The sequence below is a fragment of the Oncorhynchus gorbuscha genome, linkage group LG21 (genome assembly GCF_021184085.1).
Source record: "Oncorhynchus gorbuscha isolate QuinsamMale2020 ecotype Even-year linkage group LG21, OgorEven_v1.0, whole genome shotgun sequence".
Lineage (NCBI taxonomy): Eukaryota > Metazoa > Chordata > Actinopteri > Salmoniformes > Salmonidae > Oncorhynchus > Oncorhynchus gorbuscha.
The window spans coordinates 30,026,950-30,043,403 of record NC_060193.1 but is presented as its reverse complement, the minus strand read 5'-3'; the positions used below and the strand labels follow the sequence as shown (position 1 = coordinate 30,043,403).

Below are 16,454 nucleotides of genomic sequence, written 5' to 3'. Positions count from 1 at the left end.
TTTGGCGCGCTGCACTTTCACTGGCTGTTGTTGAGGTGGGACGCTACCATCCCGAATATCCCAGAGAGGTTAATGTACCTGTGGGAAATGCTAGTTAAGGACTTCAATACTCAGTTATTCTTGAATACACAAGTCAATCTATTTTAAATAAGTCAGCAATGACGAACACTCAGGCATGCAATGGGAACTGCTGGTGTGCTATACAGGAACCAGATTTTTTCCTGGTCAGGTCACATGATCAGAAACAATTCCAGGTCCTAGGTGTATCCTAGGCTGTATGTTTAGGTGGCGGTAATGTTACAGTGTTCTTACCTTTGAGTAGGATGGTAGTGTGATGTTCAGGTTGCATATGGCGTTGTGGGCCAGACTTCTATAAGACCTGGGTTCTTTCATAAAGGACAGACGGCCACACGGATCCTGAGTGTTGTCTCGGATCTGTGGAATCATCGGCATCATTATCGACAGTCAGTCAATCAATCAATTAACATACAGTTTACGATACATGGCTAGTTTGTAATACAGTAAATGATATGGAAGAGTGTATGAATGCTGGCCCAGTAATACTCACCTTGATGAAGAGTGCCAGCCTGTTCTCTTTGAAGGCAAAGAAGCTGAAGAGATGGTGCTGGCCACTCTTGGTGAGAGGGACCAGATTGCCAAAGCAGTCTGCATAGATGGGTTTGCCCTCCAGGACCTGAAGAGAATAGAAACATACCAAACCATCCCTGTTAGTAATCTACGGTGTGTTTTACTAAGCCTTCACACTTTACTGGCAATTTACTACACCTTTCACTGGAGAATACAATATTTTTAGAAGGGAATATACCACATAAATGTAGAGCTTAAAGGTACATCCCTCCTAGCCCTTGACCACACCTCTACCATGACACCCACCTCTACGTCTCTGCTCCTGGCCACCTCTGTGAAGTTCTCCTGTTGCTCGAGGGTCTTGTCCATCTTGTCGTCAGTCATACAGAAGCAGCGGAGCCGCGCTTCAATGGGGTCGTGGGTCTTGGCGAAGATGACGAACTTGGCCATGTACGGAACACAGATGATCTCCCTGTAGACCGAGCTGGAGAAGTTTACTGACTCCTGCACCTGCCGACAGTCTATCAGCCAGAACCTGGCCGATACGTTGGTCGTGAAGGAGACACAGTCGTTGATGAATGTTAGGGGCGTGGTTCCTGTAATGTCCTCCCATTGGGCTGGCGTCGTTCCACCTTTGAAGAAGAATACATTTGAAAAATGTTAGAAGGTTAGCTACAGACATGGTTTGTGTGTGTCCCTACAGAGTGGGTGTGAGTGTATCAGTGTGTTTGTACAGTTTGTATGTATGTTTGTATGTTTGTATGTATGTATGTATGTTTGTATGTATGTTTGTATGTTTGTATGTTTGTATGTATGTATGTATGTATGTATGTATGTATGTATGTATGTATGTATGTATGTATGTATGTATGTATGTATGTATGTATGTATGTATGTATGGTACAGTGGTTCCTCCTTTAAAAGTTGCATCATACTGCAGAACATCTTGCGGGCTGCTGCAGCATTCTATGGCACGTTATTTACCTGGCAGTCATTTTTTATGTTAATGCAAGTTAGTGCTAGTTTGACCACCAGAGGGCAACTTTGAGAAGCGTTTGATAGTCTCCCATATTGGCATTACTAGAGAATTAAAAAACTTTCTTGTAATAATAACATATTGATTTTACAATTCATTTGATTAATATTATGCTTTATCTAAGGGGCTTTTTTGTTAGGGCTATCTGTGAGAATTCTAAATGAATTCATAAAAAATAATCGCTTTGTTTAAAAAGTATTGATATTTTGAAAATTTAGTTTTCACTTAACCTAGAGTGATTGAGAAATAGGCAATTCTTGAATATGGGGTGAGACATTCTCACTAATTTGTAAATAAAGCCAGTTTGTTATTTAGAATGATTAATTTCTGGAGAAACCTAACTTGATTATTTAGCAGACATCACTTGCTTATATTCAGTCAACACATATATCTGAAGAATATCGTGGAAAATAACTGAACATTTTTGTTTCTCCATGTTTGTCTCAGAGCAGCGCGAAATGGTTTTGAAATAGATGTCCACAGCTATTTATATATCAATTTTTGTTTTACATTATTATTATTATTTTTTAAACAACAGTGAGCGATTGTAATCTGAATAAAGGCCAAAAAATATAGCCCTGCTAAAAGCCATTATACCGCTGTACAACAAGACCATGTGTTTGAAAGAGTATTTTCCAAAATGCTACAATTTGTTTGCCTTCATTAGACAACATTGTTCCAATATTTCTGGAAATCAGTGATATTTATTCCCGTAGTAATTCGTTATGGATCCATAACTAAATCAACATCTGCATTTTGAAAGAGGATTTTTATCATTATTTTATTAACAAAAGCATAAAGATGCTGGTGAAGAAATACAGTACTGTACAGTATATGCTTTTACATTTGGATAATTAAGCATTTAAAACATTTTGCATATAAGCTTGCAGTTTGACAAGTAAACTTAGCCTACAATTTTACTGTAAAACCACAATGTCCAAATAATTTGTATCTAGACTTTCCAATTAAAACCTTTTAAAGTTTGGGATTAATTTGATTAATATTATGGTGTTTCCGCCGCCATTCCAACCCCTATTACTAGCCTGTTCAACCTCTTTCTGGCTGAGATCCCCAGGATTGGAATGGAAAATCCCCCTGGGGGAGACACCCTGGACCCAAACTGTTACAGATCTATATCCATTCTGCCCTGCCTATCTAAGGTCTTCGGGCCAAGTCAACAAACAGGTCACTGACCATCTAAATCCCAATCAGTGTCCTATGCAATCTGGTTTCCGAGACCGGTCACGGATGCACCTCAGCCACACTCAAGGTACTAAACGACATCATAACCGCCATCGATAAAAGACAGTACTGTGCAGCCGTCTTCATCGACCTTGCCAAGGCTTTCGACTCTGTCAATCACCATATTCTTATCGGCAGACTCAGTAGCCTCGGTTTTTGGATGACTGCCTTGCCTGGTTCACCAATTACTTTGCAGACAGAGTTCAGTGTGTCAAATCGGAGGGCATGTTGTCCGGTCCTCTGGCAGCCTCTATGGGGGTGCCACAGGGTTCAATTCTCGACTCTTTTCTCTGTGTATATCAATGATGTTGCTCTTGCTGGGGCGATTCCCTGATCCACCTCTACCAGACGTTCTGCCACTTTCGGTGCATTGGACACTGTTATCTAACCTCCAATCGAGCTTCAATGCCATTGGTTCCGGCTCCAACTACTCTTAAACGCTAGTAAAACCAAATGCATGCTTTTCAACCGCGCTGTGCACCCGCTTAAGCATCACCACACTGGATGGTTCCGACCTTGAATATGTGGACACCTTGTACCTAGGTGTCTGGAGGCAAACTCTCCTTCCAGACCCATATCAAACATCTCCAATCGAAAATCAAATCTAGAGTCGGCTTTCTATTCCGAACAAAGCCTCCTTCACTCACGCTGCCAGCGACCCTGAAAACTGACAAGATCCTGAAGGTCATGTCATCTACAAAATTTCTAACACTTTCTCAGCAAACTGTTTCTTCAAGTGCCATCCGTCACTAAAACCTTATACTACCCACCACTGCTATGATGAAACTGTCCCTCTCAATTCGTCGCCAGACCACTGGCTCCAGGTCATCTACAAGGCCATGCAGAAAGTTACGCCTTATCTCAGCTCACTGGAGGATGGCAAGTCCGTCACGTGCTCCAGCAGGTGTATCTCAGATCATCCCTACAGCCAACACCTCATGTATTCCAGTACTCTGCTGCCTGTGACTGGAACGAGTTCTGAAGTTGGAGACTTTTATCTCCCACAACTTCAAACATCAGCATCTGAGCAGCTAACCGTTCGCTGCAGCTGTAGATAATCTATTGGTAAATAGCCCACCCATTTTCACCTACCTCATCCCCACAGTTTTTATTTATTTACTTTTCTGCTCTTTTGCAAAGAAATCCACCTACATGATCATCTGATCATTTATCACTCCAGTGTTAATCTGCAATATTGTAAATTCACCTACCTCCTCATGCCTTTTGCACAATTGTAAAGACTCCCCTTTTTTTCTCTACTGTGTTATTGACTTGTTAATTGTTTACCCATGTGTAACTCTGTCTGTTCATTGCTATGTCTGAGGTGAGTCAAATGAGAACCTGTTCTCAACTAGCCTACCTGGTTAAATAAAGGTGAAATAAAATAAAATAAATAAAAGTGGTGGGCAAGCGGGAGACTGGGGTTCAATTCCCCGACTGGAAGGAAGGAGTAGGCTGTCCTTGTAAATAAGAATTTGTTCTTAACTGATTCCATATGTTATTTCATGGTTTTTCATGGTTATTTCATGGTTCCCTATTGTGAAAATAGTGAATAAAGAAATTCTGGAATGAGTAGGTGTGTCCAAACTTTTGATTGGTACTTGCTTAAATACTTAGATTAATATTATGGTGTTTTTATTCCAAGAAAAACGAAAAACCATCTGGGTTTCCAGGATGGAGTAAAATTTGGCCAGCAATGGACTTCCAGTACAGCACTGGGCTATTTAGCTGAAGAATCCCCATCCCAGGGACTGGATGGGTTTCAATATCCCGACGGGGAGAAAGGAGTTGTCTGTAATTTGTTTTTCAAGCAGGACAATGACCCAACACACGTCCAGGCCATGTTTAATTAAGCAAAATTGAACAAAAACAATAAACAACAAACAAACAGTCCCGTAAGGTGAATGACAAAACACTAAACAGGAAATAAACACCCACAAAACCCAGGTGGAAAAAGGCTACCACAATCACCCGACCTCAACCCAATTTAGATGGTTTGGGATTAGTTGAACCGCAGAGTGAAGGAAAATCAGCCAACAAATGCTCAGCATATGTGGAAACTCCTTCAAGACTGTTGAAAAGCATTCCAGGTGGAGCTGGTTGAGAGAATTCCAAGAGTGTGCAAAGCAGTCATCAAGGCAAAGGGTGGCTACTTTGAAGAATCTAAAATCTAAAATCTATTTTGATTTGTTGAACAATTTTTTGGTTGCTACATGATTCCATACGTGTTATTTCATAGTTTTGATGTCTTCACTATTATTCTATAGTGTAGAAAATAGTAAAAAGAAAGAAAAACCCTTGAATGAGTAGCTGTGTCCAAACATTTGATTGGTTCTGTATATATCTGTGTATATGTGTGTGTGCGTTGAATCCACCCTTCTCTCTAACCTGTGATACTACAGAGCAGGCGCAGGGTGGGCTGGTCCCCTCCGAAGCCGTTGACCACTGGGTCAGTGTTACTCTTGGGGATGGGGATGGTCATGGTTATGGGTTTATGGAACTTCCTCCTCCGGGGCTCCAGGGTCACGATGGGGCTGAATGTAGCCTTGTTCCCCAGGAGCTTCCTCACCACGTCCACGTTCATTGGCTGAGCCTGGAGATGACAGGTAATGGCTTTAGAAGTAGACTGACATTAGTGATACCTTGGATCGGCTTTGGCGTTTAAAAAAATGATTATGACATTGATAAAACATGATGACAGTGTAGTAATCATAAAATACTCCACGTATTTAACTTTTGCTCCATTAAAGCTCTGCCTCAGAATCAAGCCACGTGCCATTCTTTTGATTACAACTTCTCCTGACTGCCGCTCATGCCATAGGGCCCCGTTAATTGGGAAAATAAGTCGACAACATTGAACAGACACTCAAATGAAATGGTGTTTTCACTCTCTGAAGAGAATATTTGAAGTAAATGACCTGTAGTCCCACTTTGATCCTCTTGGTGAGGGCTCCCTCTGGGAAGACTGCCTGGACCGTAGGCACCACCGTGCTGCTGAGGATGCCCCCGTCTGGACCGATCAGGTTACTGTCCTGTTTGACCCGGGACACCACCGCAAAGTACTGGGGGAAGTCCCTGGTGATGATGCGGCAGATACGCTTCTTCTCCAGCTCCTCTGGAGGGTCCAGTTCTGGAGGAGGACAGAAGGAACGGCGGTTCATTTGACTTTGATTCAGACTATGGCTCTGTTGAAATACTTTGACAATGATTTCTCCCCCCCCTTGGAGTAATCACTGCTCAGGACTGGGTTGGTGTAACCCTCGCTTTCACCTATCCAGCCATTTTAGATCAGGGAATACTCCACGAAAGGGAGGCGGGAGGGAATGCTTCTCCAAAGTATTTGAGCAGGGCCTCTTGGCAATGGCCTCTAGCGATGACGATCACTAAGTGTTGTCTCGCGTTGAGGACATCACACTCACCCTCGTCCATGCCGTTGAGGACATCACACTCACCCTCGTCCATGCCGTTGAGGATCTGGTTGAGCTCCTCCTCGGTGTGTTCACAGTGGTGCTCCTTCCAGCTCTCTCCTGTCTCACTCCTCATGATCACCAGCTCTCTCTCCTTCCCCCTCAGGGCAGCGAAGTGAGGGATCTCCACGACTACAGGCCTGCGACCAGGGACAGGGAGCACGGTGAGTGCGTGGGTGTGTGGGTGGAGATGGGGAGGGGGTTATGTATGTACGTGGGTGTGTGTAAAGTGTGTGTGTAAGCAACCACATTTCTAACGACTCACCTGATGAGCACAGTACAGTGTGTCAACTACAAATGCTTATGGGACAGTCATGCTAAACATCCACCAAGATACCAAATTAACCAATGAAACCATGAGGTTGAACAGGCAGACAGACAGCACTAAACATAGAAAGCCAACCACGAGGTAAAGGAGCCGAAAAGTAACTAGGAACAAAAACAAACATACAATGGAGTGTCTGGGATGCTACGACAGAGAGCACAAGTGGGGCAAGACACCAGGGCCCAGTTTCCCGATAGCGATGGAACTTAAGCTTACAAGTGTTTTAACGATGCATCTTTCCTACAACGGCCGAAGACGTGACATGCGTATCCCAAAACACCACGGTCGCTAAGTCCGTCGTTGGAGCATGTGTCGGTACTGATAGGATCGAAAGAAAGGAGGCGCTGCTCTCGGATCAGCTTTCTCCATTTAAATCTTACCTTAACATGATCATTATTTCACAAAACTGATGACGGATCAGCGACTAGAGAGATATTACCACCTACGGCCGCAAATATTGAAATATTCAAATGCTTTACCCAGTAAAAATGCACTAAATCGCAGGTTTCGCCCATGTTAGGCTACACATCATGAAATACACATCGGGACAAATTACAGACAGCAGCCTACTAGTAGCAAAATAGAAGTCAATTGATTGAACATACTGTATTTACATTTTAAGGAAGTCATCTCAGTTTTCATTTAAAGGTGTGTTTTTATACGTCACATGTTTGTATCAATGGCAAAAACATTGTTTTTTTTGTAACTTTTCTGAAGTTACCGGCGGTCAGTGAGACGGATAAACCATGCGATTCTAAAGACACACTTAGCTGTTCTAAGAGTGGTTTGAGCCAGGCGTTAGGTTGCGAGAGTTTTCAAGTGCAAATGTCAATAACGCTGGTTTTGGGAAACAGCTCGGGGATTTAACGACGCTCCTACGAAGGTTAACAATGCTCCCAACGATGAACCTTTGGGAAACCTGGCCCAGCACGACACTAGCACACATAGCATTACAGGTGAGGCCACAGACACAACATATCACAGAGAGTCGAAACATAAAAGGAGGAGGCTATAAAATGGAACCAGTAGCATCCATGGATTGTTTCATATGTTTTGTTGTCCCCTACCCAAGGAATTTTGTCCCGGGTGGACCGAGCTGCAGGATGCGGCTAACGAGGCTCTCACCCTCGTTAAGAGGGGGTGGGGCAGTGGGAAGGTGCAGTTTACTGTGAGACCAGCCGTCCGTTAGCAGCAGTGGAGGGGGGGGGGAGAGAGAGCGGAAGTAGTCAGAATAATGGGTGACTAGTTGGGTTTTGTGAAAGCCTTTTGGCTGAGTGGAGTGGAGGCCGTCATCAGGACATCATGGTAAATACATCGGGCTTTAAATACACAGAGCTTTCAAAGTGGAAGTTATTATACAGTTCACCATCAGGGGGCAGTATATTATTATCGGTAGACAGCCACTCTTAGTGGCAACCTACATATCAAATCAATCATGGAGCAATGTTCTTTCGCAGTTTTCTGCTTCCTTGCAGAGTTTTTTGTTTCCATGTGTCTTATAGAAACAGTTAGCTTCCTAAAAAATAAATGGTTGAGTTACAGCTAGAATGTGGTTTAAAATGAAAACAAGCAGGGCCCCTGCCACTGGGAAGAAGCAAAGAGCATAGACTGTTTTAGTAAGGCAGAGGCAGGGTGAAATGAATCTGAGAAAAGGAAGAGGGGCAGCAACATTCTCAGGTTTTGATTCATACAGTAGGCCTGTCCTTTGACGCACGCTGTCGCTGTCGCTTTCCCTCGTAGCGTTCTCACCTCACTCACTCTTGAGTCTTGGACTCTCACAACATAGATCATAATCTCTGACATCTCATCGCTCTCTGTCATTCTCCCTCTCTGACATCATGCCCCTCTATACAACTTCCTCTCTCTTTCACACTTTTACCCCCTCCCTCCCTCCATCGCATATTTTCTTACCCGAGGAACTGGGCTCCGACGGGCCCCACCTCGATCAGCCTGCTGGCCAGGCCCTCTCCTTCCACCATTGGGGGCATGGTGGCCAGGCGGTGCCTCTTCACCAGGCGGCAGGTCACCCGCGTGGGCGCGCTGCACTTCCGCGGCGGGATAATGATGCGCAGGCCATTGTGACGGCAACCCCGCATGGCTCCTCCCCTGGCATCCACCATGAAGCTAACCAGGAAGCTGTTAACGGGAATGGGCGGGGGGCAGATGTGATGTTTACAAAATGAAGAGAAAGATATTTTTAAGCATTGTGACAAATACAGTATATATTTGTACTTCCCTTTACACAGATAACTTACATAACTTTCAGTAAAATAAAACAATTTAGGGGGGGGGGTGAAATTATACAGACAAATATGAATCCATGTTAAAACACACAAACATAAGAATGACGTTTTCACTGCATACCTACATGCACAAACACCAGACTGTGAGTGAGAGGTGAATGGGTGTGACACCACATACTCTTGCGGCTAATGTGAAGGAGCTGCAAACGCACTTCACCGGTGACACCAGTATGTTATGGTACAGCAAACAAACCGTTAAAAAAACACTCCAACACGCCGACGGATCAATACAGGACAACGGCAAACATGGAGACTGGTTATATCAAACACAAAACACAAGGGGCCTGGTTTCAATCGGATCAAGAGTTAACCGGCGATATCCCACTGATGTTTCGGCAGTGTCGCGAAGCAACACGCCACCCCACTCGCGTTCGAATTCCAGAATGAGAAAAAATATAGGCTGCGTAAAAATAAAGACACTCGATTTGAAAAACATTCAACTGAATAATGAGGATTGTATCAGCCTAATTGAGGTGAAGATTACATCGCACATTCCAGCATTCAATCTTGTTAACAAGGCTGCATGGGGATTTCTCTTTAACGCAACTCTGTGCAGCCAACGGCAATGTCCACTTCAGGTGGGCTATAATGCCAGGAGCCGCTTGTGGACTTGACGACTCTGACGCAGTACCACCTAAAGCTCTGACGCCACCAAAACAACCGCTATACGGATGTCGGCTGAAGCAGATCTGATTGAACAGAGCCCTTGCAGTTGTGAATCGACCAAACACAATTAAACAACAAACAAAATGGCCACCATGAGGTCAACAGGATTCAACCGAGATGGACACAATGGCTGACCAATGATGATGAGGCAATGTGTGTGACTCTTTGATGCAGCACTAGGAGCAAATGGTGTCCCTTTACAAAGAGGCCTGTGTAAAAATGTATATAAAAGTTGACAAATGTCCAAGTGATCAAAAGCTAAAACGGGGGAATAGTGCAACATTGGAAACATCTGTTAGTAGTGCTGCACTCACAAGACAGGCATTGGTGAAACAACAACACAAACAAACACATCTCTCTAGAAGGAGAGCACACTGTGAAAGAGAGGAGGAGTGCGAAGAGGAGGATGAAGAGGAGGAAACCAAGGTGCAGTAGATCACCTGCTGTCGCCATGATCATGGCACGGAGAGGAATGGCTGAAAACAGAACAGAGACCCCATGAGAGAGAGCGAGAGAGAGAGAGAGAGAGAGAGAGAGAGAGAGAGAGAGAGAGAGAGAGAGAGGAGAGAGAGACAGAGAGAGAGAGAGAGCGAGAGAGCGAGAGCGAGAGCGAGAGATAAATATACAGTTCATTCGGAAAGTTTTCAGACCCCGTGACTTTTTCTAGATTTTGTTAAATCGTTTTTTCCCCCTCAATCTACACACAATAACCCCATAATGACACATTTATAAAACAAAATAAAAATGATTTGGGGAGTTTCTCCCATGCTTCTCTGCAAGTTCGGTCAGGTTGGATGGGGAGCGTCGCTGCACAGATATTTTCAGGTCTCTCCAGAGATGATTGATCGGGTTCAAGTCCAGGCTCTTGCTGCGCCACTCAACGACATACAGAGGCTTGTGCCAAAGCCTTGGCTGTGTGCTTAGGATCGTTGTCCTGTTGGAAGTAGAACCTTCGCCCCAGTCTGAGGTACTTAGGGCTCTGGAGCAGGTTTTTATCAAGGATCTCTCTGTACTTTGCTCCGTTCATCTTTCCCTCGATTCTGACTAGTTTCCCAGGCCCTGCTGCTGAAAAACACCCCCACAGCATGATGCTGCAACCACCATTTTTCACCGTAGGGATGGTGCAAGGTTTCCTCCAGACGTGACGCTTGGCAATGAGGCCAAATAGTTCAACATTGGTTTCATCAGACCATGGAATCTTGTTTCTCATGGTCTGAGAGTCCTTTATGTGCCTTTTACAGGACTGGACTGGCTTCCTTCTGGCCACTCTACCATAAAGGCCTGATTGGTGGAGGGCTGCAGAGATGGTTGTCCTTTTGGAAGGTTCACCCACCTCCACAGAGGAACTCTGGAGCTCTGTCCGAGTGACCATCGGGTATTTGATCACCTCCCTGACCAAGACCCTTCTCCCCCGATTGCTCAGTTTGGCCGGGAGGACAGCTCTCGGAAGAGTCTTGGTGGTTCCAACATCTTCCATTTAAGAATGATGAAGGCCACAGTGTTCTTGGGAACCTTCAATGCTGCAGACCTTTTTTGGTAATCTTCCCCAGATTTGGGCCTCAACACAATTGTGTCTCAGAGCTCTACGGACAATTCCTTCGACCTCATAGCTTGGTTTTTGCTCTGACATGCACTGTCAACTGGGGGACCTTATATAGACAGGCGTGTGCCTTTCCAAATCATGTCCAATCAATAGAATTTTCCACAGGTGGACTCCAATCAAGTTGTAGAAACATCTCAAGGATGATGAAAGGAAACAGGATGCACCTGAACTCAATTTCGAGACTCATAACAAAAGGGTCTGAATACTTATGTAAATAAATTATTTGTCTTTATAATCTTTTATATATTTGCAAAAATTGAGAAAAAAAAACTGTTTTTGCTTTGTCATTATGGGGCATTGTGTGTAGATTGAGGAGGACTTAAAAAAATGTTTTAATCCATTTTAGAATTAGGCTTTAACGTAACAAAATGTGGAAAAAGTCAAGGGGTCTGAATACTTTCCGAAGGCACCGTAGATAGAAAAATAGATAGGGATATAAAATAAAACGTCTCTAGGGCTGAAAGAGAAGAAAAGAAACCATACTCCCCATCCCTGTGGACCAGAATCATCAGTGCCTTTGGACAACGATCAATGTTTCAAGTTGTTTTGTCGTACTGCTTGTCCCAAACCAGTACTTCGAGACACTCTCAGTAGCCTTACATTACCGATTCAGGACTTGTGTCATTATAACTAAGAGGGGGATTATCTTCCGTCATTGTTACCAATTAGCATGGCAGAGAGAGTTAAACTAGAGGATGACAGCGGATCTTCATATCACAATGCATTGGACTAATATGTCTATAATGAGCGCGAACATTATTCGTTACTGCTCTCCGTAGTGTTATCCCCCAGAAGCCGCTTAACAGATGGGCCTCGGAGTAGGACTACAAAAGATCGTGATTCTGTTCGCAGAACAAAAATAAATAATACATGAGTTGCCTGGACCCCCTATTGCTCTCGTGCCTGTTGAACAGGGCTGGAGCCCCTATTGCTCTCGTGCCTGTTGAACAGGGCTGGAGCCCCCTATTGCTCTCGTGCCTGTTGAACAGGGCTGGACCCCCTATTGCTCTCGTGCCTGTTGAACAGGGCTGGAGCCCCTATTGCTCTCGTGCCTGTTGAACAGGGCTGGACCCCCTATTGCTCTCGTGCCTGTTGAACAGGGCTGGACCCCCTATTGCTCTCGTGCCTGTTGAACAGGGCTGGACCCCCTATTGCTCTCGTGCCTGTTGAACAGGGCTGGAGCCCCTATTGCTCTCGTGCCTGTTGAACAGGGCTGGAGCCCCTGCCTGCCTGTTGAACAGGGCTGGAGCCCCTATTGCTCTCGTGCCTGTTGAACAGGGCTGGAGCCCCTATTGCTCTCGTGCCTGTTGAACAGGGCTGGAGCCCCTATTGCTCTCGTGCCTGTTGAACAGGGCTGGACCCCCTATTGCTCTCGTGCCTGTTGAACAGGGCTGGAGCCCCTATTGCTCTCGTGCCTGTTGAACAGGGCTGGACCCCTATTGCTCTCTGTGGAGCCCCTATTGCTTGCCTGTTGAACAGGGCTGGACCCCTATTGCTCTCGTGTGCCTGTTGAACAGGGCTGGAGCCCCTATTGCTCTCGTGCCTGTTGAACAGGGCTGGAGCCCCTATTGCTCTCGTGCCTGTTGAACAGGGCTGGAGCCCCTATTGCTCTCGTGCCTGTTGAACAGGGCTGGAGCCCCTATTGCTCTCGTGCCTGTTGAACAGGGCTGGAGCCCCTATTGCTCTCGTGCCTGTTGAACAGGGCTGGAGCCCCTATTGCTCTCGTGCCTGTTGAACAGGGCTGGACCCCCTGTTATTGCTCTCGTGCCTGTTGAACAGGGCTGGAGCCCCTATTGCTCTCGTGCCTGTTGAACAGGGCTGGACCCCCTATTGCTCTCGTGCCTGTTGAACAGGGCTGGAGCCCCTATTGCTCTCGTGCCTGTTGAACAGGGCTGGAGCCCCTATTGCTCTCGTGCCTGTTGAACAGGGCTGGAGCCCCTATTGCTCTCGTGCCTGTTGAACAGGGCTGGACCCCCTATTGCTCTCGTGCCTGTTGAACAGGGCTGGAGCCCCTATTGCTCTCGTGCCTGTTGAACAGGGCTGGACCCCCTATTGCTCTCGTGCCTGTTGAACAGGGCTGGAGCCCCTATTGCTCTCGTGCCTGTTGAACAGGGCTGGACCCCTTGCTCTCGTGCCTGTTGAACAGGGCTGGAGCCCCTATTGCTCTCGTGCCTGTTGAACAGGGCTGGACCCCTATTGCTCTCGTGCCTGTTGAACAGGGCTGGAGCCCCTATTGCTCTCGTGCCTGTTGAACAGGGCTGGAGCCCCTTTGCTCTCGTGCCTGTTGAACAGGGCTGGACCCCCTATTGCTCTCAGTGCCTGTTGAACAGGGCTGGAGCCCCTATTGCTCTCGTGCCTGTTGAACAGGGCTGGAGCTCTCGTGCCTGTTGAACAGGGCTGGAGCCCCTATTGCTCTCGTGCCTGTTGAACAGGGCTGGAGCCCCTATTGCTCTCGTGCCTGTTGAACAGGGCTGGAGCCCCTATTGCTCTCGTGCCTGTTGAACAGGGCTGGAGCCCCTATTGCTCTCGTGCCTGTTGAACAGGGCTGGATTGCCCCTGTTGAACTCTGGAGCCCCTATTGCTCGTGCCTGTTGAACAGGGCTGGAGCCCCTATTGCTCTCGTGCCTGTTGAACAGGGCTGGAGCTCTCGTGCCTGTTGAACAGGGCTGGAGCCCCTATTGCTCTCGTGCCTGTTGAACAGGGCTGGAGCCCCTATTGCTCTCGTGCCTGTTGAACAGGGCTGGACCCCCTTGCTCTCGTGCCTGTTGAACAGGGCTGGACCCCCTGCTCTCGTGCCTGTTGAACAGGGCTGGACCCCCTGCTCTCGTGCCTGTTGAACAGGGCTGGACCTGTTCGTGCCTGTTGAACAGGGCTGGACCCCTATTGCTGTGCCTGTTGAACAGGGCTGGACCCCTATTGCTCTCGTGCCTGTTGAACAGGGCTGGACCCCCTATTGCTCTTGTGCCTGTTGAACAGGGCTGGAGCCCCTATTGCTCTCGTGCCTGTTGAACAGGGCTGGAGCCCCTATTGCTCTTGTGCCTGTTGAACAGGGCTGGAGCCCCTATTGCTCTCGTGCCTGTTGAACAGGGCTGGACCCCCTATTGCTCTTGTGCCTGTTGAACAGGGCTGGAGCCCCTATTGCTCTTGTGCCTGTTGAACAGGGCTGGAGCCCCTATTGCTCTTGTGCCTGTTGAACAGGGCTGGAGCCCCTATTGCTCTCGTGCCTGTTGAACAGGGCTGGACCCCCTATTGCTCTCGTGCCTGTTGAACAGGGCTGAACGCTTTAGGCTCAAGGGGAAACCTGCATTCAGGATGGGTTCGACCAGATAACGGTTGCAGCTTTTGTACCAAAATTAGTGGTTTTAAAAAAAATATTTAAAAAAATATGATAGTTAAAGCCCAACCCTTCTGTGTACTCGCTGTGCCCGCTGTACCTACCCAGAGTGGATGGGGCTGGAGGACAGTGCCACATTGTCCAGATTTTCTGTGCCCCAGCTCAGACGATACGAGTCCTTTTCATTTCCCCTGGCAAGAGACGACACCTGGCAACCAACAAAGAGCCACTTGTTAAGGACATGCCATCGCCAACAGTCATTTACACACACACACACACACACAAACATTGCACCTCAACTTTATTTTACTTCTTTTTTTTTTAAGTTTTTTTTTCAGGGACAGACGCAATAACATTGACACATTGCAATTTACAACTGTTAAGATGCATTGCACCATAACACGTTAGCTTGCGCTACTTTACGGTACCCGTCTCTGGATAGACGGCAACGCTCATCTCAACTCAAACTTACACTTTGAATGATCTACAGTCAAATAAAGTACATTTATAAGAGCACTCGCTTACATTCCGATACAGGAGTTAGTCAATGTCAAGACATTACGACCCTATGAATCAAAGTCATATATTTTCTGTATTGAGCAGAGCAACTGCTTTCAGCAATGCATAGCATGCACAATTATTGAATGAATTTTATTCCTCTGTTTTAATTCCCAATTAAAATTAAACACTCTGTCAATTCATAAGAATTTGTAAGACCCTTATTTTATAGGAATGGACAGAGCCCGGTCTTTAAGTCAAATAGCAGCCTTTATTCAAGAGAGTACTCCCGCAATACAGGTTTACCACAGGTTATAAACTGAAAATGACGTCCTTAGTTCCAGCCCCAATCTGTGCCATCTCCGTTCCAGTACAAAGGCTGTATCACCAGCCTTCCCACATCCACCTCCATACCAATTTAATATAATTTACGACTCAAGGCCTTCTCGTGTAGATAAGCATTCAAATAGCAGTCTGAAGATTTGTACCAAGGAACAGACAGTCATTGTTCTAACTTTTGACCACATTCACACACACATTCTTTTCAGTACTGGGATCAAGAAAGAAAACTCATACATATACAGAATAGTATTCTGATTAGTACATATACAGTAACATAATAGTATTCGGATTAGTCAGTCCTGATTGAAATGTATACATAATTAGTCATCATTGATAAAAATTCCCTTAACAACAATATGTTTCAATAGATGATTAAATCTCAAGGCCTGGTTTATCCGTTTACAGTGGTGGATGTGAAAGGTTAAGCTCTTTACTTACGTTGTGGCTGGTGAGCATCTCCTCTATCATGCTTTCGTGTTTTGGAGAGTAGTAACCGTGGTGACTGGGAGTGTAGGACCTGTCCAAACTGAGGAGAGGAGGAAAAGGTGACGTCGGTAGCCATGGAAACATCACACACAGCTAAAACAGTGTTCACCACCCAATATGGCGCAAGTCTGTCCATGAGACATGGCACAAGTGAACTAGTGTAAAATCAAGGACAAATGGAAGGCCAGAGTTGGAGTAGCGCAACAAAAACTCCTTCAAATCTAGTTCTACAACGGATGTGGACCAACTCAATCATAGAGAAACAATGGCATTTATATCAACATACCTTTGCATTCGACTAGGTACAGTAAGCATGGTAAGGAGGAAGAGAAATTAGTTGACATTCATCAGAGACTTCACAAACATTTGTGCATTCACCACAAATGAGATCATTAGATCATCACACACACAGGCACACACACACACAGGCACACAGGCACACACACACACACACACACACACACACACACACACACACACACACACACACACACACACACACACACACACACACACACACACACACACACACACACACACACACACACACACACACACACACAC

At 45.9% G+C, this 16,454-nt stretch overlaps 1 protein-coding gene across 4 annotated transcripts in view; it reads right to left on the bottom strand.

Annotated features, from left to right (window-relative positions):
* The window catches only part of LOC124007949 (ankyrin-2-like), a 280,314-nt gene that overhangs the window by 36,908 nt on the left and 226,952 nt on the right, over positions 1-16,454 (bottom strand). For all 4 annotated transcript variants that reach the window (XM_046318844.1, XM_046318845.1, XM_046318846.1 and 1 more), the window contains exons 27-38: positions 16,177-16,188; positions 15,843-15,930; positions 14,669-14,772; positions 10,068-10,103; positions 8,570-8,794; positions 7,726-7,824; positions 6,319-6,473; positions 5,785-5,996; positions 5,255-5,459; positions 895-1,220; positions 569-694; positions 313-435 (exon numbers count right to left, since the gene is read on the bottom strand). In XM_046318844.1, the coding sequence (XP_046174800.1) occupies positions 313-435; positions 569-694; positions 895-1,220; positions 5,255-5,459; positions 5,785-5,996; positions 6,319-6,473; positions 7,726-7,824; positions 8,570-8,794; positions 10,068-10,103; positions 14,669-14,772; positions 15,843-15,930; positions 16,177-16,188 (1,711 nt within the window). The remainder of the gene's footprint in view (positions 1-312; positions 436-568; positions 695-894; positions 1,221-5,254; positions 5,460-5,784; positions 5,997-6,318; positions 6,474-7,725; positions 7,825-8,569; positions 8,795-10,067; positions 10,104-14,668; positions 14,773-15,842; positions 15,931-16,176; positions 16,189-16,454) is intronic.